Source organism: Macrobrachium rosenbergii, unplaced genomic scaffold, assembly GCF_040412425.1.
Source record: "Macrobrachium rosenbergii isolate ZJJX-2024 unplaced genomic scaffold, ASM4041242v1 13913, whole genome shotgun sequence".
Classification (NCBI taxonomy): domain Eukaryota; kingdom Metazoa; phylum Arthropoda; class Malacostraca; order Decapoda; family Palaemonidae; genus Macrobrachium; species Macrobrachium rosenbergii.
Window position 1 is genome coordinate 1046011 of NW_027100727.1, and position 21868 is coordinate 1067878.

The 21868-nt window shown below is 39.1% G+C and overlaps 1 protein-coding gene across 1 annotated transcript; it reads right to left on the reverse strand.

The window, feature by feature from the left end:
* Window positions 1–21182: 21182 nt before the first annotated feature.
* Window positions 21183–21659, reverse strand: LOC136838064 (proline-rich protein 2-like). Its single transcript, XM_067102910.1, has one exon. It carries the CDS (start codon window positions 21657–21659, stop codon window positions 21183–21185), a length of 477 nt encoding a protein of 158 aa, XP_066959011.1.
* Window positions 21660–21868: the final 209 nt, after the last annotated feature.

Here is a 21868-nt window from a genome sequence, read left to right on the forward strand (position 1 = left end):
TAGGAAAAACTTCCATTTTTTACGAAGAGAGAGAGAGAGAGAGAGAGAGAGAGAGAGAGAGAGAGAGAGAGAGAGAGAGAGAGAGAGAGACCATTCCATGGAAAAAACGTCCACCTGTTACGAAGAGTGAACTACTTCAAAATAATATTTGGAATCATTATTGTTTAACTGAAACGTAATAACATCATAAAAATATTAAACTATACTTGAATGTAATTTTCACTCGGAAGAAATCCTCATCTCTGCAATCTAAGAGCACTATGCAATAAAAAATTTTCTATGACTAATCACTTGGAACAGGTTCTCAAAGAGTGAGTTCAATTAATGCCATGCACTAAAAAAGCGTGCAGCAAATGGTGGGAGATGCATTCCAATTCACTGCCATTAATTACCTCTCCTCTAAAATCAATCAAGATGAAGAGAAAGACTGAAGAGCAAGTGCTGCAACAACTGGATAGGTCAATTATGTTCCCCTTGCATTACCAGCAACAATCAAGAGATGTTCTCCAATTATAAGTGGTATGGTACGAACATTACTGAAATGATTATGTCCTATGATACTTTACTTGACGTACACAAATTATAAATATAATATTGTAGCTTGGGCATATTTAAGTTTTGTATGCATTACAAGAAAATACCAAGTATATGTAAATATTGCATCGAAAAATTATGGAATTTGAATATTACTACTGGGACTCTATAAACATGAGAAAAGACATACACTTATTGCTGTCTAATTGAGATAATTGCCATTATGAAATTGAAATTTTTTGCTGCAGTTTACTTGAACCAATTCTTTAGTTTTGTGTTGTCTCCCTGAATCAAACTGAAAGGCTTCGTTTTCAAATCCTTATCTCGTTTGGAACGACTTCTTCTAGCTATTACTCATGTCATTGAAATATTAATAACATATCAGGAAAATCGGTCTTGCAATCGGAGAGAGGGAAGTTGGGGAAACTTACTTTACCTACAGTACCTTCAGTCTTTATTATCGGTTCTAATAGATTACTTTGGTTATATTATTTATATAAAGTCCTCCTGGGCCTCGCTAGGCTCATAGAGCCGGCGCTGAACTCCGGTTTCTTAGACCCACAGCCAGTGGGGGAGAAGTCCCGTTGCCTAAGACACGTATATATTTACTTATGTATGTATGTATGTATGTTAATATCGCATTTAAAAACAATAAAACAATGAAAAATGTACTTATCAAGAACTCCCCTGACAATACTAAAGGGTGTATATATAAAATTCCATGTAAGTCTTGTGACAACTTTTATATTGGCCAAAGGGGGAAAGCACTGGAAAAAAGAATTGAACAGCATAGGAAATGTGTGAGATATGCACAGGGGAACAGTGGTATTTTTGTACATGTTAATGAGAACAATCATGCTACCAAATGGGAAGGGGCAAAAAGGATTGTATATTCTAATAATGCACTGGAAAGGAGTATCATTGAATCTAGCTTTATAAAAGAAAGTTACGAACATAATATGAATATCAGTCAAGGGATGTATAAACTTGATCCTTTAATATCAAAAGAAATTTGTAAATTGTTTAAATTTTAAAGCAGGCAGCAGAGATGTATGAATATAGGATTATCATTTTGTCAACACAGAACAGGGGCAGTAGTGCTAATGAGTTTCCAAACTCCGCCTTCCTGACACCTGTCAGGTGTGGATCTGAGGTCGCTTATGGTGGTGTTTATCAGTAGTGTCCCCTGAGAGTATATTGTGATTTTTAGCCAAATGAGCTTTGAAGGCCACTCCTACCTCGACACCGGCCTGTGGGTGGATATGTAGTCTCTAACGGTTGTGTATGTTCGTCAGTACTATTCCTGTAGTATATATATTAATGACTTCTTACACTCTGTATCAGTCCTTCGTCAATGGCTTGGAATTAAAGTCGAAACCGGTCTCTTATTTTTCACCTGCGGTAATGTGTGACAAATGAATCATGTACAAAAGTGATAATAATCATATATATATATATATATATATATAAATGAATATATATATATAATATGTATGTATATATATATAATATATATATATATATATATATATATATATATATATATATATATATATATATATATATATATATATATATGGTTACTGAAGTCAATCCGAGAAGAGGAAAATAAGTCGTGTTTTAAGTAAATAAATGCAACGAGAAAGGTTAAAGGGCAAATTAATCCCAGAATAAAACTGAAGAATGTAGAAATGGTGTCTGGAAAGACGCAATCTTTCGTTGATGTATGTATGTATGTTTTTTAGTTATGTACGTAATTAAATTCCTTATAAACATATATGCACCTATAGCAGAAACGGCAAACAGTGTTGTTGCAGAGCAAATTGGACAGGTTTCCAACACGGCAAATTACCCCGAGTGAACAGCCAAATTGCATGAACTGCAAACGAAGTCATAACCCGTAATTTGATCCTGTTTCCTCCGTTTCCACAGAGAGCACATATGGGGGAACAGGACCCCTAATTACCCTTTTGCTTTGCAACGATACCAAAAATCCAAAAACACAATTGAATATTTTCTGACGTTAAATAGATTACGTTTTCCTTGAAAGCAAGTAAAAGTAAAAAAAAAACGTTGACCATTAAATACCAACAAAAATTAAATAAGAAAATATCTTCTGTGAAGCTGAATTGGAAAAAAAATAAGATTTCTTAAAGAAAAAATTAAATGATCTATTTCTATTTTTGCGACCCAACAAAAGATATCAAATCGCACTTAAAAAAAATAAATAAATAACATGTTATTCACATTAATGGCTCCGAGGCGGAAATAATTCCCGAATGAAGAAAAGAAGAGTCTAAAAAGTCAATCAAGAGCTTCAGGAGAACCAAATAAAATGAGCCCTTTAGAATCACCTTCATATACTAATATATGAGAGTGAGCTTGAAGCTTCAAATCATAGAACAAATTCACACTTACTGTAAGTATCATTACCTCGACTATCATTTAATACTTGGACTAGGAACTTCCTCTTAAGAAAGCCGAGCAAATGTAGAGGAAACAAGTAAGCACTTGACTAAGCAACTAGAAGCAAATTGAAGCAGCGAATAAGTAAGAGAGAATAATAATTATCTGTTAATTGCAAATAAATGAGAAAAGAGTAGGAGGGGGAAGTGCCCATGAAAACTCCATTACCATTCATTGACTGTTCATGCAAGTATTATCAAGGGAGGCTCAATTTCATTTGAAGGTAATAGGTGTGGATTCATTTCTTTGAGAGAGAGAGAGAGAGAGAGAGAGAGAGAGAGAGAGAGAGAGAGAGAGAGAGAGAGAGAGAGAGAGAAGCTTTAAAATATACGACTATACAATATATATATTTTGCTTTTCTTGTTGTTTCAAGAATTGAAAAGAGAAATAATAAGTAAAAGCAAAATGCATTGTATCTTCAGCAGATTGACGCTAGGGTAACTTCAACAGCCGGACAAAACAGAGGATTGCAGCAACAATATCTAATAAATATCCCATTTTGATATTTTATGATTGCAAATACGCTACAAGATCTCCTATATAACCTGATTAGAGGCACGTAAATAAGAGACATTATGTATTAAAGTTCTAAAAACATTTTCCCTCAGTAATCCAGTCCTCTTAACCTCAATGAACTAATATCATTATGTAAGGCAACAGAAAACATTTTCACTGAAAAAATTACCTAATTTCCTCTAAAAGCTTCTTGGAAACAAAATAAATGAACGGTATGTGAGGGTACAACATTACCTCTAGGCACTACAGCTATGTATACAAGAAAGCATAAGGATTATTAATGACAATTATTAGGATTCCATTTCAGAGAGAGAGAGAGAGAGAGAGAGAATAAATGGAAGAAAATAAGAAATGAAATAGTTGTAAAAGCAGACTAAAACGATTTACAGACAGATTTACACAAAAACAAAGTTGTGACATGGTTAAACTTTGAGCTGATCTTCCCCAGTAGTGGAAAGACTAAAGAAAAATATAAGTAAATAAAGTGGCATCCACTGTCCACCATTCTTTATTCAAAACCTCTCGAATGACGAGGAGAAAAGACAGGACTTTGAAAATAGTTATTTTTTGAACGAAGTTTAATCATTCTTTTTGAAGTTTCTCTAAAAATTACACAAACAATCGCCAATACAAGTTATTCAAACGTCCGCACTATAACCTCTTTCTCTCCTCTCTCTCTCTCTCTCTCTCTCTCTCTCTCTCTCTCTCTCTCTCTCTCTCTCTCTCTCTCTCTCTCTCTCGCTTGCATTTAACGAACGAAAGATGTAGAGCCCCACAAATTGGTAGTCATATTTTTTATCAAAGCACTATGTGTTCATTTAAAATCATGGAGACGAGAGGCGTCTATAAAATGAAGCCTAAAATAAACAGAAGTGAATTTAAATATGAGCAAATGTGCAGAACTCACCTGTAAAAAACCGACCTCCTTCTTAGTCAGTCAAGCAGACACCTTCATTCTTGCTTGGAGATGTTGTGGTGTAGAATAGATAGGGAAATTAGATAGAAAAGAAAGAGAGAGAGAGAGAGAGAGAGAGAGAGAGAGAGAGAGAGAGAGAGAGAGAGAGAGAGAGAGAGATAGAAAGAAAAAAAGTTAGGAGAGAGAAGGAGAGAGAAATAAGAATAAAGAGATAGGCAAAGAACACAGTGATAACGCCCAAATGCTGTTGTGTCATGTTATCAATACGCGAGATGTTTACATGAACCATAGCAGTATATCGTGTTTAAGCCATAAAAACAGTCGTAAAAATGGGAAATAATGGCCTCGCGATTGAAGCTAACCAAAACATGAGTCAGCACAGTCTAAATGCTTACAACAGCTGATTCTATAGCCCCGCCTTCTCAGGAAGGTGTTTTCGTGGAAGTTCCAGGAATTTGGGGGTTGGTTCAAGTGATATACTTCTTCAACCTCCAATCAATTATGTGTGGGAGGGGTCTTTCACACACCCTCCTAAGATCACCTCCTATCAAGTCCTCTAAGGAGAGGTTTGAATCACACCCACTACAGTCCTTCCAATCAGCTACTTGAGGGGGAGGCCTTGCTGATTAGTCCTTCCAATAAGGTTAGAAGGAGGTGGAGATTGCAGGTAGCAAGTTTTTCTGAGGTTTCCACGAGAGAGAGACCGACGAGGAGAGCAAGAGTTAGAACTGTGTCCTTCAAGGGAGAGTACATTCTCCCCTCGCTTCAGTGTTCCCCATATAGACTGATTCAAGAGTGATTCGTTTCTATCATTGTAACTTGTTAATTTTGTACTGATCTTTATAATACTAAGTACTAATTAAAGTGAAGAAATTACCGATCTCGTCTCTATACGCCTTTCTGAGAGATATCAATACTTAAAAATATTAACATACAAAGATAGCACATCATCCGCGAAGCGATCTGAAGGACACCTCGAAAGAAACCAAGGTAAGAAGAGAAAGACTAAAATCTACGCAAACATATAACAAAGAACATAAAAAAAGGAACAATAAAACCTTACAAATGGTGGCAGCTAAAGTGCATCCAGAAGGCGAGACGAAACAAACGAATATTAATGAAATTATCAGTGCAATTATTTAAGTTACAGTGAAACGAAATTCTACAAAACGAACTTAGATTTTTTACGACGACGAACAAAATATATCAGAAGAAATAAAAATACTCCAGCGAATAGCAGCTTACAACAAGAACGTCGAGTGTGAATAAAAACAGTTTAGTGCGTCCCGAAGCCAAAAACATTTTGAACTGTTACCGTCAATAAATTGAGCAAGACACCGACAGCGATAATAAGCCCAGTGTTTGCGACATTGCATCGAGGTGATTGAAGAAAAACAGCGCGAAGACTTTCAACAAGATTGTGAAGGTGGAAAACGACAGCGAGAAAAACAACGCAGACGTAGTGATCCAACAGCGTATTCCGCACAACATTTAGCGATATCACGATATCAACAACACAACACAGTAAGGAATTTACTGTCCACTCTCTCTCTTAATAAATAAGTGAAGATATATTTTTTTTGCATCTTGCTATAAGATTGAAAATTAAGAAAACTCTCTCTAGTGAATAAAATTCATTTTGCTAAATACCAGCATTACTCTCTCTATGATAATTAATTATTTAGTAAATAATTTATATAGGGAATTAGTTATTTTTTTTACTCGGTTGGTGATGATTATTTGAGAAGTTATATATAATTTTGTGTACTTACTATGATGAATTTTGATGATATGATACCCAGTTTCATATAAGAATTTATTTTGAGTATTGAAAAAGGTTTTAATTGTGCACTTGAACTCAATAGAGAATTTAATTTTTTTGTTTGACAATTTGACAAATTGTTTTTAATTTTTACAATATAACAATATTGAACTGATTAAAAATTTTTTTTGTGTGTGGACATGCAACGAGTATTTGAAGAATTACTGAACACTGTTAGACATTCACATTACGATTTAAGACCGTCGACAATTAGACGAAGTCGAATTTCAAGACTAAATTCCCACTCCGCTGTAGTGCAAGGAAATACTAACAATAATAACACAAATAACCAGAACCAAAATAGTGTTAATTATTCTAATACTACTAACAATAATAATAATAGTAACAATACTAATAATACTAATAATACTCGCACCTTACAATTTTTAACATGAATCAGGCGGCCGTCATAATTTTGGACATATGACAGTCCTGACAAAAGCAGACTCGAATCCTATACTGTAAATCATTGGCTAGCAGATGCAGATAGTCGTATAATTTCAGGGGAATAACAGATGAAAGAGCTAAAATAAATGAAGCCTTGTTGCTTGTCAGCTCAGAACATGGAGACGCACATAAAACTTTGAATTCCACAAGTTTTAGCAAACTTAATAACTATGTAGAATTTAAAGAAATTTGTTTATCACTCTGGGAACCAGTAAATCAGACTGACGGTTTATATAACCTAACTAGATTTCTTAACCCACAATATAAAACAATTGCTAATTTGTACGCAAGCGTGGAGAATGCAATAGAGAAAATAAGCGAAGATTTAGAGAAGACAGGTATTACTATAGGAGACAAGGATCAGTTTGGGGCTAGTGCCCAGAAATTAGTTGAGCTACGGCATGTATTAAATTACGTGTCATTTGGAACCATATATAATATTCTTGGAGAAGAGGAAAAGAAAGCTTTCAGAAAAATAAAACTTGATCCCAGAAAAACAAGCCTTCAAACATTGAAGACAATGAGAGAAGAAATACAAAGGAAAGAGATAAATCTATCCAAGGAATTCATTGGGAACAACAGAAGCACAAAATGAAAGGAAAGTCAGAAATAATAACCTAATTTTAAACTGAATAATAAATTCTATGATAATTCCAGACAAGTAGGAAATAGACCAAATACCTTCCAAGGGAAATATGCCCAAAATACTAAAAGAAAATGGAATCCAGATCAAAGGGGAAGAAACAATCTAGCAAAGAGTGGACCACACAAACCTTATAGATATGGTCAAAACTCAAACACAAACACTTCAACCCAAGTGAACTATTCCGCTCAAGGGCCGAGACCAAAGACAGCCTACGAAAACTGCGGGTATACAAATCCTTTTACAAATGAGTGTAGAAAACCTAGAATCTGCACGGTTTGTAAGAAAGTAGGACATTTAACAAAGAATTGCTGGTTTAAAACACAAGAAGGAAATAAAGAAATAGTTGAATTAAGTAGTAACCGCTCAACATCAAATAAGTCTCCAAATCAATGACAATTTATCCCTACACAGAATACCACAAGAAAGTCCCTTCAAGAAGATAAATTAAGAATAGAAGAATTAGCAAATAGGAGAAGTGAAGGTTCATCCGCACTATCCATATTGCAGAGTAAAGAAGTTGTATTTTCCATGGATGAAGAAGAAATAATCAGAAAGGATTTACCTATCATTAAAATTCCAATACAGAATAAATTATGTACTGTCCTTATGGATTCAGGTAGTACTGTAAGCATAATTGATAAACACACATTAACAAGTTACTTAGGCGTTAAAGAAACGCTAATTCAGGGTCAAAGCAAGATAATAAAAGGAGTAGCGGGTAAACAGATAAAAAGTTTAGGCAATGTGAACTTAGAAATAGACCTTTCGTCACATAAAACTGTTGAAAGTTTTATAGTTCTAGAAGACAGGTTCTTTCCCGCACAGGTGTTGTTCTCATATAAATTAATGAAGAAATGTGGAATTATATTGAATTGCCGAGAAGGAAGAATTGACCTTACACAAGATAATAAAAAGAGCGTATGCTTTACGCTTGAAGAAGAAAAGTTTCACCCAAATCTGATCAATTTGTCTGAAACGACTTCAACAAGCGAGAAAGACATACAGAAAATAACCTATCATCAAGAGAACAATCAAATTAAATTGAATGGTAACGGGAAAGGAGGAATTTCCACAATTACAGACTAGAAATTTAAGATGTGCACATCCAGAAATTATACCCTCCAACAAAAGAAGTGACCCAGAAATAAATAAAGGTGATCCCCAGTGTTCTGAATATGACGAGGAACAAGACATTCATGATGATAATTATGCAGAGATAAATACAGAACATTATAGCAATGTAGTAATCAATTGTGATAATGAAGGGAAATTAGTAAATGAGGTACTGTTGTTAAACAAAATAAATAAAGTAGATATAAATGATATACTAGCAGTAACTGAATACACTAGTTTAGATGCAGAACATTGTTACTTTGTAGAGACAAAAGATGAGGAAGTATGTTGTGTAAGCACTGATGATGATAATAAAGTACAATTAATACTAAACAGACAGGTAATTTTGCATCCAAAGTGTTTAACAAAAATACATCTAAAGGGAAAAGAAGAGATAGGAGTTAAAGATGTTCTTTTACTAAATGAAGAGTTACCAGAATTTGTCAGAATGGATAATTCTTTAGTCAACATGAAGGGTGATACTTGTGAAGTTTATGTCCAGAACTATTCAGATAACAAACTAACACTTTATGCAGGCATTATCTTTTTGTAAAGGAATACCTATTAACAATCCATTACTAACATTAGAAGAAGAAGCATTTTTCTCTGTAACTGGTCAAACATCTGAATTAAGCAAAGAAGTGAATAAAACAGATTTTCCAGAAAACAAAGATAGATTAATTCAAGTATTAAAAAAATACAGAGATGTAATAGCAATAGAAGGAGATAAATTAGGTAGAACAAATGTCCTAAGACATAAAATTGTATTAGATGATGGAACAAAACCATTCTTTATTCCTAATTACAGATTACCAATAAGCCAAAGACCCATAGTTGATAATTTGATAGAAGAAATGAAGAAAGATGGGGTAGTCATTCCTTCTAAATCTCCATATAATTCTCCATTACTACTTGTTCCAAAGAAAGATGGAAATTGAGACTTGTGATAGACTATAGAAAGTTAAATTCCAACACCATCCCCGATAGAATGCCAATGCCAGTGATTCAAGATATGTTAGCTCAATTAGGAGGTGCAAGGATATTTTCATCTTTAGATTTACTTAGTGGATACTGGCAAGCACCTTTAGACGAAGAGTCGAAACCATTCACAGCCTTCAGCACACACAAGGAACACTTGCAATTTGAAGTCATGCCATTTGGACTTACTTCGGCTCCTTTAACGTTTGTTAGATTAATGCTTCAAATATTAGGGATATAGAAAATGTTGCAGTTTACTTAGATGATGTTATCATTTTTAGCAAAGATTTAGAAAGTCACCTCAAAACATTAGAAATAGTCTTGGAAAGATTAAGAAGAGCAGGATTAAAAATCAAATTAAAGAAATGTCAATTCTTAATGAAATCTTTGGAATACTTAGGACATGTAATTAGTGAAGATGGTCTGCGAATGCAAGCAGGCAAGATAAAAGCAATAGTTGAATATCCAGCTCCTACCAATTTGAAAGCATTGAGAAGATTCCTAGGAATGGTAGGCTACTATAGACCTTTCATTAAAGGCTTTGCTACAATAGCCAAACCATTAACAGAATTAACAAAGAAAGATGTCAAATATGAATGGAATAAAGAACAAGAGGCAGCTTTCCAAACATTAAAGAGTAAAATGACCAGGAATCCCGTACTAGTCTACCCAGATTTCTCCAAGGACTTTTACTTAGCCTGTGACGCATCAAGTACCGGGCTAGGGGCTGTATTATTACAAAAGGACAAAACAAGAATGAGAGCAGTATATTATGCCAGCAGAGTTTTGAATGCTGCGGAGAGAAATTATAGCACAATAGAAAGAGAATGTTTAGCATTATACTGGGGTCTAAGGAAATTTAGACACATAATTTTAGGACATAAAGTCAATGTACTTACTGATCACAAACCAATTTGTGATTTGTTTAAGAAGAGAACTTTTACAAATAACATGAAGTTCAATAGATGGTTCATTAGTGTGCTAGAACTTGCACCAGAATTCAGATATATCCCAGGAAAATTTAATACACTAACAGATGCATTATCCAGAGCCCAAGAAGAAACAGAGAAATGTATTACCACTAATACGTTTTGTTTTAGCTGTCAAATGGTAGATTTAGATTTGGAAAGAGTACAAATACAACAAGGAATGGATACAGAAATCAGGCATATAATAGGAACACTAATGACAAATGAATCTTTAAAACCTGATTTTGTTTTGATCAATGGATTATTGTATAAAAGACCAACAGAGAAGAATGGTTATTCTCGACTATACATCCCGAAAACACTAATCAGAGAAGTTTTAGAACTAACACACTCATACAAGTTAGCAGGACATCGTGGAATCAAAAAGGCAACTAAAATCCTAACCAGAAATTATTTTTGGCCCCATTGCATTGAGGATGACAAGAACTTTGTACAAAATTGTGTAGTTTGTAATAGAAATAAAGGTAACGTAAATCCAAAAGCCCCACTTGAAAAATACCCATCGGAGTTGAATCCATTTCAGGTCGTATCTATGGACTTTTTAGGGCCATTTCCTACCACTATTAGAGGAAATAAACAAATATTAGTCTTTTTAGACTATCTAACAAGATATGTAGAAATTGTACCAGTAAGAAATAGAGATGCAATTACAGTAGCAGAAGCTCTTAAATCTAGAATTATTACGAGACATTCATGTCCCCAAGTTCTTCTTTCTGATAACGCAGCAGAATTTACTAGTGAACTTTTAAGAAAATTATGTGAATTTTATGAGATAAATAAATGTCAAATCACAGCATATAAACCAAGTTCAAATGGAGCAGTAGAAAGAACGAATCGTAAGATAAAGGATATCCTGAAAACTTTAGTTAAACCTAATACAGAAGACTGGGATTTAGCTTTGGAAGATGTACAGTTTACTATAAACAATGCTGTAAATGAGACAGTAGGAGAATCACCACACTACTTGCTATACGGATACGAAAAGAGACTACCAAATACGTTACTAGATGATGCCACACCACCCCGACATACTTATAACTACGATGACTATATTGCCTGGAAAACTAGACGTACGTATGAAACGATCAAACAGACGAGGACTAGACTTAAGGAAGCTCAGAGTGTCCAAGCAAAGTACTATGACAAAAATACAGCTAAACCAAAAATTGTAGTAGGTGCTCAGGTATATGTTCAGAATCATGTTCCAGAAGGTCCTAATGTAAAAGTATCCCCAAAGTTTCAAGGTCCTTATAGAGTATTAGAAGTGTTGAAGTTAAATAAGCTAAAGATCATAAGTGAGAGTGATCTAAAGGAAAGAATTGTTCATACCAATCATGTAAAGGTAATAAAAACAGACTCTTGGTCCAATAAGAGAATAGTTGAATTATTGAAAGAAGTTAAACAGGAACCAATAAATAACAAATACAACTTAAGAAAAAGATAAATTTATGTAAAGTGTTGAACTATTAGATATAAACAATGTGTAGGCATTAAAATACCTCATGTATACAGAATATCTGATAAGGCTTATTCTTACAGATACAAACATGCGGTTCTTCTTGGTTATCATAACACTGCTTTATGTGTCATCTGAGGTGGTGATCCGGAAGGGTGCACTACTAGAGAAAAAGGGATCTGAGAAATTAATAAAGGACTTGGGCATAGTGAGTATTGACATTACATCAGTGCTTATCAATGAAATGACATTGAAAGATGTCCAAAGGGAATTAAAATCATTAATTAGGAAAAGTGAAAATAACAGTGTTTTACCATTGTTGGAAAAACTAGATAATGACATAGGAAGTGTGTTAAATACAAGATCCAAAAGATCCCTCTTACCTTTTATAGGAACAGCACTTAATCAACTATTCGGGGTTGCGACCGACTCTAATGTAGAAAAAGAAAGTGCCTGTATAGACAAACTGGAGAAATGGGCAGCAACAAGGGGCATTGTGTTAAATAAGATTATAAGCTCTCAAAACTTAAACATTGAGGAATTGAAAAAAATAAAGGAATTTATTAATCAAGTGAACACAAATATTACCAAAGAGATTAAGATAATAACAGATGAACAACATTTAATTACATTTATGAACAATGTTAGAATTGTATTGCAAGACCATAAAGATCTATTAAATGCCATTTTGTTAGCCTATAAAGGAATATTAAGTCCAACATTAATAAACCCAAGAGAATTAGAGAGCATAATTAGTGATTTTTTGGTAGAAGGACATTATACCCCTATGGTAAAGGATATAATGGTCTATTATAATTTGATAACCACCAAGGTAGTTAAAAATAAGATCCTTCTAATTTTACCTTTTAATCAAAAAGAGGCAGATGTACTGATGTCCATACATCCTTTTCCCATGTTAATAAAGGAAAACGTAATTATCTCAAATGTCAACCACATCAATTTTGCATTAGAAGAACATGGACTAATGATGTCATTTTATTACTGATGCTCAATTAAAGTTGTATACTTTTGAAAGATAAAGAGTATACAGTATTTGCAACCTTGACCTGTATGGAAACTACTAATGCCTATCTTGTGTACAAGAAATAATTGAAAACAAAATCAGAAGTTGAGTACTGTGTACACAATTATCAAACAGCAGTTTTGTTTCTATCCTAGTAGAACAGTCAGTTTTTGTGTTTTCACTGAGTTCAGTAACAGCAACTATTAATTGCCATAATATAAGTACTGAAATTAATTTCAATAATGTCCATGCTTTTGATAAGACTTGCAAGTTAGTTATTCATTATAAATTATATTATGAACCTCATGTCTTCACAGAAATCACAATCCATAAAAATAACCCATACATGAACTACTCTAGTGAAGTTAAAGAATTTAAACTGTCTCAGTTAGAGTTAAAACAAATAAATGAGTTGGCTTTAGTAGATGAATTTTTCTATTACAAAGAAAATGTTTCACCAGTTCTGTCTCTGTTCAATTTGGTCATAATCATTATTGTAATAATAGTGTTTGCAATTTTAGTCAAACGTGAAGTATTCAAATGTTGAAAGATTATAACAGAAATAAAAAGAATGATGATAAATGATCTTATAATTTACTACTGAATTCTTTATGTATTATTATTTGCATTATGTGTTAAAACAATTAACCATTTTTATAGTATAATAATTCATTATATATATATATATATATATATATATATATATATATATATATATATATATATATATATATATATATATATATATATATGTATCTCTTTTGATTCATGATATAATATATATGAATTTTCCACCATATATGCTTAATTGATTTTTTTGCATTAGTGCATTGACACAGTTTGTGCAATTTAAATATTTTTTTGAGAATTGACTTGATGGGCAATCATATAAATACTTTATTTTATTTGTGATTTTGCAATCATCCATTACAAATATATTCTTTTGTCACACTGAGGGCAGTGTGAGGTGGCGTGACAGTGATGTTGTGGTGTAGAATAGTAGGGAAATTAGATAGAAAATTGTTAGGAGAAGGAGAGAGAAATAAGAATAAAGAGAGAGGCAAAGAACACAGTGATAACGCCCAAATGCTGTTGTGTCATGTTATCAATATGGGATGTTTACATGAACCATTGCAGTATATCGTGCTGCAGCCATAAAAACAGTCATAAAAGTGAGAAATAATGGCCTCGCGATTGAAGCTAACCAAAACATGAGTGCCTGATCTAAATACTTACAACAGCTGATTCTATAGCCCTGCCTTCTCAGGGAAGGTGTTTTTTCGTGGAAGTTCAGGAATTTGAGGTTGGGCTCCAAGTGATGTACTTCTTCAACCTCCAATCAATTATGTTTGGGAGGGTCTTTCACACACCCTCCTAAGATCACCTCTATCCAAGTCCTCTAAGGAGAGATTTGAATCACACCCACTGCAGTCCTTCAATCAGCTACTTGAAGGGAGGCCTTGCTGATTAATCCTTCCAATAAGGCTAAGAGGAGGTGGGATTGCAGATAGCAAGTTTTTCTGAGGGTTAGCGGTTAGGGCTCTGAGGGAGAAGAGTAAAACTGTGTCCTTCAAAGGGAGTACGTCTCCCCTCGCTTCAGTGTTCCCCATATGGGCAGTTCAAGAGTGATTCGTTTCTATCATTGTAGCTTGTTAATTTTGTACTGACCTTTATAATACTAAGTACTAATTAAGTGAAGAAATTACCCGATCTCGTCTCTATACGCCTTTCTGAGAGATATCCCAATGCTTAAAAAGAATAAATATACAAAGATAGCACATCATCCATGAAGCAATCTGAAGGACACCTCGAAAGAAACCAAGGTAAGAAGAGAGAAAGGAGCTACAAAATCTATACAAACATATAACAAGAACATAAAAAAGGAGATAACTCCCAACACTGGCATAAAATTCTGACGAGGCTACTTGGTGAGCAACTTGGGGTCTAATTCAAAGGGTAGTAGAGATCCATTTTTCATTGACCTGGCAAAGGGTGATTTCATTAGTTTTTAAAACTATAAGCACAGGTAAGAAAACCATTTCTGTTAGTGGTTTCTCCAAATCTGGTGAGGATGGTACCAGGTGCCTTTCTGTATTAAGGAATGCTGCCATTTGTAAATTCTACATTTACAACTTCAATCATAGTTTTTCTCTCATTAATTACTTACTTGCCATTGGGAGAGAAAGTGCACACTGAGGAGTATCTCACCAAGGTGCACACAGAGTGTCTCACAAGGATTATCAGTATCATCAGGGGTGAGTATTGGAGCCTATTATGTTTTTTGATCTGAAGTTCTATATTCCAAAACTGACCCATTGTTGTTTCCCTAGTCTGGGCGGCATTTGTATCTACACTCCTTTTCAGTTACAGGATGTGAGTACTTACACTCTGGTGTGTACATGACTGACAGACGACTTTACTTTGGGAATCATGCTTCATGTCCCTTATATATTGCCATTCTGTGGCAAGGGCATCTTTGATGGTACTCAATTTCCTTACGGAATTGACCAAATGGCACAAACTGTATATCCCTTTTGAGGGAACTCGTTGCAAACAGTGTATCCCTTTTGAGGGAGCTTGCCACAAACTGTGTATCCCTTTAGGGGTACAGGTCAATAAAAATTCAATTTCCTTACAGAACTGATCAAATGTTGCAAACTGTGTATCCCTTTTGGGGGAGCTTGCTGCAAACTGTGTATCCCTTTTGGGGGTACAGGTCAATAAAAACTCAATTTTCTTATAGAACTGATCAAATGGCGCAAACTGTGTATCCCTTTGGGGGAGCTTGCTGCAAACTGTGTATCCCTTTTGGGGGTACAGGTCAATAAAAACTCAATTTTCTTACAGAACTGATCAAATGGCACAAACTATGTATCCCTTTTTTGAGGGGGAGCTTGCTGAAAAATGCTACCCCTTTTAGGGGAGCTTGCCATAAACTGTGTATCCCTTTTGGGGAGCTTACCAGAACTGATCAAATGGCACAAACTATGTATCCCTTTTTTGGGGGGAGCTTGCTGCAAAATGCTACCCTTTTAGGGGAGCTTGCCATAAACTGTGTATCCTTTTTGGGGAGCTTGCCATAAACCGTGTATCCTTTTTGGGGAGCTTGCCGCCGCCGTGTATCCCTTTTGGGGAGCTTGTGCAATCTGAGCTTCAGCAACTAAACTGTAACTGCCTGTTATTATTGAAGGGGCAGAGAGGTCCTGGGCAAGAGTTACTATACCTTTCCCAAAAAAGTAGACATTTCAGTCTGAGTTAGGTGGATCAGTATCCTTTTGGGAAAGATCTATTCAGCAATGATAGCTGCACGGGAACAGAATTCCTTCTGTGAGGTTTCTTCCATGGCTAGCTTAGCTTATGTCCCTGAGCCTTCTGGGTTCCAGCAGGGCCATTCGATGGCAATGTTAGCTCCATATTTTCAAAATAAGAATGTGAACTCCACGTAAAAAGATTCCTCTACTTTCTCCACAGGGTTAACCTGGGAGAATTATTGGTGACTAGTGTTAATGGGTTTTGGCCCACGGTGATGTTCAGAGGAAGGGTTAAATACCACCTGCTGATTCTGCCGGGAAGATAATCTCCCCTTCCTCACCCCTACTGAACCCTAAGCCCCACTGGGACAGCTTAAAAGGAGCTGTTTCGTCCTTAAAACTTGCTGCCAGGAGCATATTGAACTGAGGATCCTGCCTAATGGCGGCCCTGTAGTGATATAAAGCAAGTTGTTTTCAGAAGCTAGTTAGTATAACTGTTTTTAAAAGAGGGACACTTCTGTAGTTCCTCATATAGTTTTCATATTACAGGTTAATTTGATTACAATTGTGCAGTTTTAATACATTTAATTAAATGACTATGTTAAACCTTCTGAGGTTTAGGATTGGATTTTGATACCTGTACATGGCTGTATTACTTACACTCCCTTAGTTTTTTACATGACCAAAGTGAAATTTTTAATTCCAAATTGTGTACCATTCAGACTAACTGCTATGAACTAATTTGTTTGACTAACTTAAACTTCTGTTTGTATAGCTTGGGGTAATGATTCTAGTTTAATCTACATTAAGCTAAAATAGAGAGGATTTCTCAGAAGGTTCCTTGCTTAGCCTATTCTAGGCTTATTCACTTAACCCAAGATATAAACTTTTGTGTAATTCTCTTTTATGTTTTTCCTGTTTTATGTAACCGAAGACGACCTTTTCATCTGATATTTGGTCATCACTGTTTTAGGCTAATAGTAGGATATTCATATAAGGGGGTTCTACTTAATAGCGTTCTAGGCTACTGCCTGTTCTGGATTTATATCAACTTTAAGGATATAGGCTACACAAGACCCTACTAGCATGTAACCTTACAGATATGTTAGCAAGTCGTAACAAACCAGGTTATTTTATTTAGGCTAGGATACTGTTTATGTATAACCTAGGCTTATTTGTTTCTCTCTTAACCTGGTATAGGGTATTGTCTAATCAGATTATTATAATATAATTGTTAACTCTTTGTCTAATACAGTTTGTTGTTTTATATCCAATCCTAGCTATTTGGTTTACTATATAAAACAGTAATCACTATTGTGTAACCTTATAACCCGTTTATAACTTACTCTAATCTAGACTACTGCCTAATCTGGATTATTTTATTCAAACTTAAGTGTATGGGTTACATAAACAAAACACAATTAGCCTACCTTAGTATGTAGCCTTAAGGCTAGGTTACATCTCATCTAGCACAGATTATGATTTCATCTAATCCTGATTACATGGTTTAGGCTAAGAATTTAGTCCAGAAATGGGATGTTTCATGAAAAGTTACCACTTAACTTGATATTGTAGGAGGTGTCAAAGAAACGAGCAGGTAAAAGTTACTGCTGCTATTAGATCAGGCAGTTTATAGCGGCCGACTGGCTGGACCGTGGAAGACAATGGTATTGACTGTGACCTGGGGTCAAAAACAATTAACAATAATATGCGGTGAGCGAAATTTTAATTTACAATACAAACATGAAATTTCAATGGATACAGTCTTGATGCCTGTGAATGAAGAAACATCGATACATATTAGTAGCGACACTTGTACAAATCATTATAAAGTAAAAATGGTTAAAAATACGTGACCTGGCACGTTTTAGGCGTGACTAATTGAGTGTGAAGAAAATGGGAAGTCACCAAACATGCTCAGTGGAGACTTAATTAATGGCCCCTCCGAAACACTTCACTGGCGCCGATGTGGTGACTTTACAAATACTCCCCCCCCAAGACGTGGGACGCGTCTGACTAATCTTTATATCTGCTGGGACGCTGAAGGGTGCCACGGCTCCTTGAAGACAACGGAGGGATCTCCCGCATGTGAGGCTGCTGGCCAGGCGGTCCCTTCCTGGGGCGGCCGCGCGCCCGTCATCTGCGGGGGTGTGGGCGTGCCGGAGTGCGGTTGGGCGGAAGGGGTGCCACGGCACCGTCGGTGCTCTCCGACCCAGGAAGGCGGGCTTTAGCGGTCTGTGAAACCAGTCGTCTTCCAGGGAGTGCCAGACACAACGCCTTGCTGTTCCGCTCCAGCACGGGAAGGGCCCCTGTAGGGCCTTGGTTAGTGGTGGGCCGGACTGGCGTCGACTCCCCAGCAGGCGTGGGTGGCGGGCGACAGCTGTGGCGGCATGGTGGTTGATTTGGCCGATTGTATGCGCCTGCAAGTCCGAACTTGCGGCCACGTCGCCCGAACCTCTGCGGTGATGGGGCGTGGCGTTCATCTGTCCCGCGAAGCTCTCCCGGTACCACAAGGGGTTCCCGTGGGTTTGTTCGGCTGCAGGCGAGTGCCGTCGGCTCTGGGGCGGTCCTCCCAACCGAGGACCCATGACAGCTTTGTTTCCAGTCCTCGGCGGTGCAGCGGGCCATGAGGGGATGTCTTCAGGGACCTGTGAAAACGTTAGAGCCAGGCGTTGGCAGCTGGGTTGTATACACCGTGGTGGTGTGATGCATCGTTCCCAGCAGCTGAGCCAGGGCGGACCACAATTCGGTTGTGATGTGATCCGGGGCGGCTGAAGCGGCTAACTGGAAAGCAGGGCCTCGGCGCCCGCGCTGGCGGTCAGCTTCTTGCATGGGTGTGGCTTGGGCCACCTCGTCGAAGCGGTCTACCGTCCAGGAGGTATCTGGATCCACCTGATGGGAAGGGTCCGGCGACGTCAATATGGATGTGGCGACGGCGCTCACAGCTGCGGGAACTTCGCTACCCCCGACTGCGTGTGATGACCCACCTTGCTGGTCTGGCACTGCAGGCACTGTTTCGCCCAGGCCATGGTGTCCTTTTGCACCCCGTGCCAGACGAACTTTTTTGAGAGCAGTTTGGCCGTGGTCCTGCCGGAGGGGTGTGAGAGGCCGTGAATTATGCTGAATATCTGGCGGCAACGTGAGGCTGGAACCAAAGGGCGGGGCTGACCCATGCTGATGTCGCAGAGCAGGCTTGGGCCTCCGGGGGCGAGGGTCACGTCCCGCCACTTCAGGGACGTGATAGCGGTGCGGTATGCTGGGGATTCTGGGTCAGCGGCCTGTTCTCTGGCGAGTCCTGGTAATCTACACCCAAGCTGCACTGCGTTCAGCTTCCGAATCTGGAGAGGCGTCTGCTGGGATTTTCTTGCCGGGGGGAGGCACTTGACGGGAACAGGTAGGTCGGCTATGGCTGAGAGGTGGCGCTGCTGTCTGGAGAGACCATGCGTCCCCTTGTTTCGTGAAGGCGTGAACCAGTGGCTGATGGTCTGCGTCAGAGGAATTTGTGAAGGCGTCCTCCGGGCGAAGTGCCGAACTACGTGGTACATTCGCGCCAGAGTTCTCTGTCGAAGGTGCTATAGCGGGTCTCTGCGGGGTTGAACTTTTTGCTGAAGAGGGCGATGGGCTGGGGGGCGCCGTCAACGATCTGCTCCAGGACAGCACCGCGAAGCGACGTTACTGGCATCCGTCGTCAGCTGGAGGGGGCCTTAGGATCCTGGTGTGCCAAAGGTTGCCTTAGCGGCGGCCTTCGTCCAGGGAGAAGGCCTGCTGCTGGCTGGAGTCCCAAGACAGGGACTTTGGTTGGCCTTTAAGGACTTCCGTCAGGGGCCGTGGTGTCACGCGATCCCGGGGGATGAACAGCCTGTAGAAGTTTACCATCCTGAGGAACTCCTGGACTGGCAGCGGAGGTGGGAGTCGGGAACCTGGTTACGGCTGCCACTTTTTTTGATGTAAGAGGAGCGTTGCCTGCCGGGAACACCTCGTGACCCGGAACTCTGCTTTCTGGACGCCGGTGCACTTGTCAAAGCGGACGACGAGGCACGTTCTCTTACTGCGGTGTTGCCTTTGGTGTTCACTGTGAGACCTGGAAAATATGAGGATGTCATCGGCCGTGCTTGAGCCTTAGAACTTTAGGTCCCCAGGATGCTGTCAATGAGCGCTGGAAAGGTAAGCGGCGTTCCTCAGCCGAAAGTGGAGAAAGCGGCGAACACATAGGACCCGAGCAGCGTGATGATGGCTGTCTTTATGGTATGTCCTCTGATCACGACAGGTACCTGAAAATATGATTTAAGAAGGTCTAGGTAGTGAATACCTTTGGCCCCGTGAAAGGAGGCTGTGAGGTCCTGCATGTTGGGCAGAGGTAGTGGTGGGCTCCGTTCACAATCATTGAGCCACCTGTAGTCGCGCAAGGTCTCCAGGAGCCGTCCGGTTTCTGCACCATGTGGAGGAGGCCCATGGACTGGAGGCTTTCTGCAGATTCCCATCACTCCATCTCTCTGAGAATGCTTTCGCCTCCTGAAGCGCTGAGAAACCTTGGAACCGCATGTCGGGGCCCCTTTAGTTTGCTATAATTGGTATATGCCGTGCTTGCTGGTCCCGGGGACAGCGGCTTCGGGCAAATAATAGAACTCCAGCAGCAGGTGTGCATATTGGTGAGGCGGCCGGGCGCTAATGGTGGGTCTGGGTCCGCTGTTGGCAGGAGAGACCGGCGGGAGTCGGTGCTCCGAGGAGGCGTTTACGCCTCCGTCGACTAGCAGGCGAAGTGCGTAGGAGTCCGGGCCCCAGGAGTGGGGATTCCTCGTCTGAGCAATGAAGTCCAGGAGTAACTCTGGCCAAGGATGGAGATCGAGCAGAGCCTGGTGCCATAGAAGGAGAGGATGGAGGGGATCCGTTGGCGGCCCCGTCAGGGAAGGCGGCGGGTCTGGTGTCTGGTTGCGATGCGTCTCTGGATGCGGGAAGATCGTTTAAAGGCCCTGTGTCGACCAGCATCGGCGCCCTGCGGGAGACGGTGTTGCAGACGTAAAAACCTACTGTTTCTGAGCCCCTGGTTTTTTCGGTTGCCATGGCGGTTTGTCCTGCTGGCCGCCGCCACCCCTGTTTTTTGAACGGGCGAACGAGCAGGGCGGCAGGCAGTTTGGGCGTCGCTTCTGACCGCCGCAGTAGCGGCCGGCTTGAGGACCTCCACATCTACTGTGGTTGGTGGAGCGTCTGTTGGCGGCGGCGTTGGCGGGCTGCTCGTCCTCTTCTGGCTGGGCCCAGGCGGCCGACTGTGGCGGTTTAGCCGCTGTGAAGCCTTGACGGAGTCTGTAAGATGTTGCGCCGTCTCTATGAGGTCCTCGATGGGCATGGTGTAGGGGTGAGCAATTTGGTTGCGGACCTTCGGGAGGAGTTGGCGAAGGTAGATTTCCCGTGCGAAGCTTATCTCTCGCTTCTTTGCTGCCATCAAAATCTGACAGTGACAGGAGTCGACTCCCATGCTCCATGCGTCTCTTGAGTTGAGTCATGGCGTGGGTTAATGGCAAGATCGATAGCCGCAGGCGGCCAGCTGGCGATGGGCAGGAAACAGCTTAGGAGGAACTTTTTCGTGGCGCTGTATGTGAGGTGTGTGTTTGAATTTTCAGCGAGATGAGTTTTTATGCTTGCGTCCTCCCGGAAGGGGCATTGAGCACTGTGTCGGCCTGCAAGATTTCGTCCGTCAGGTCCGCCACCCTGA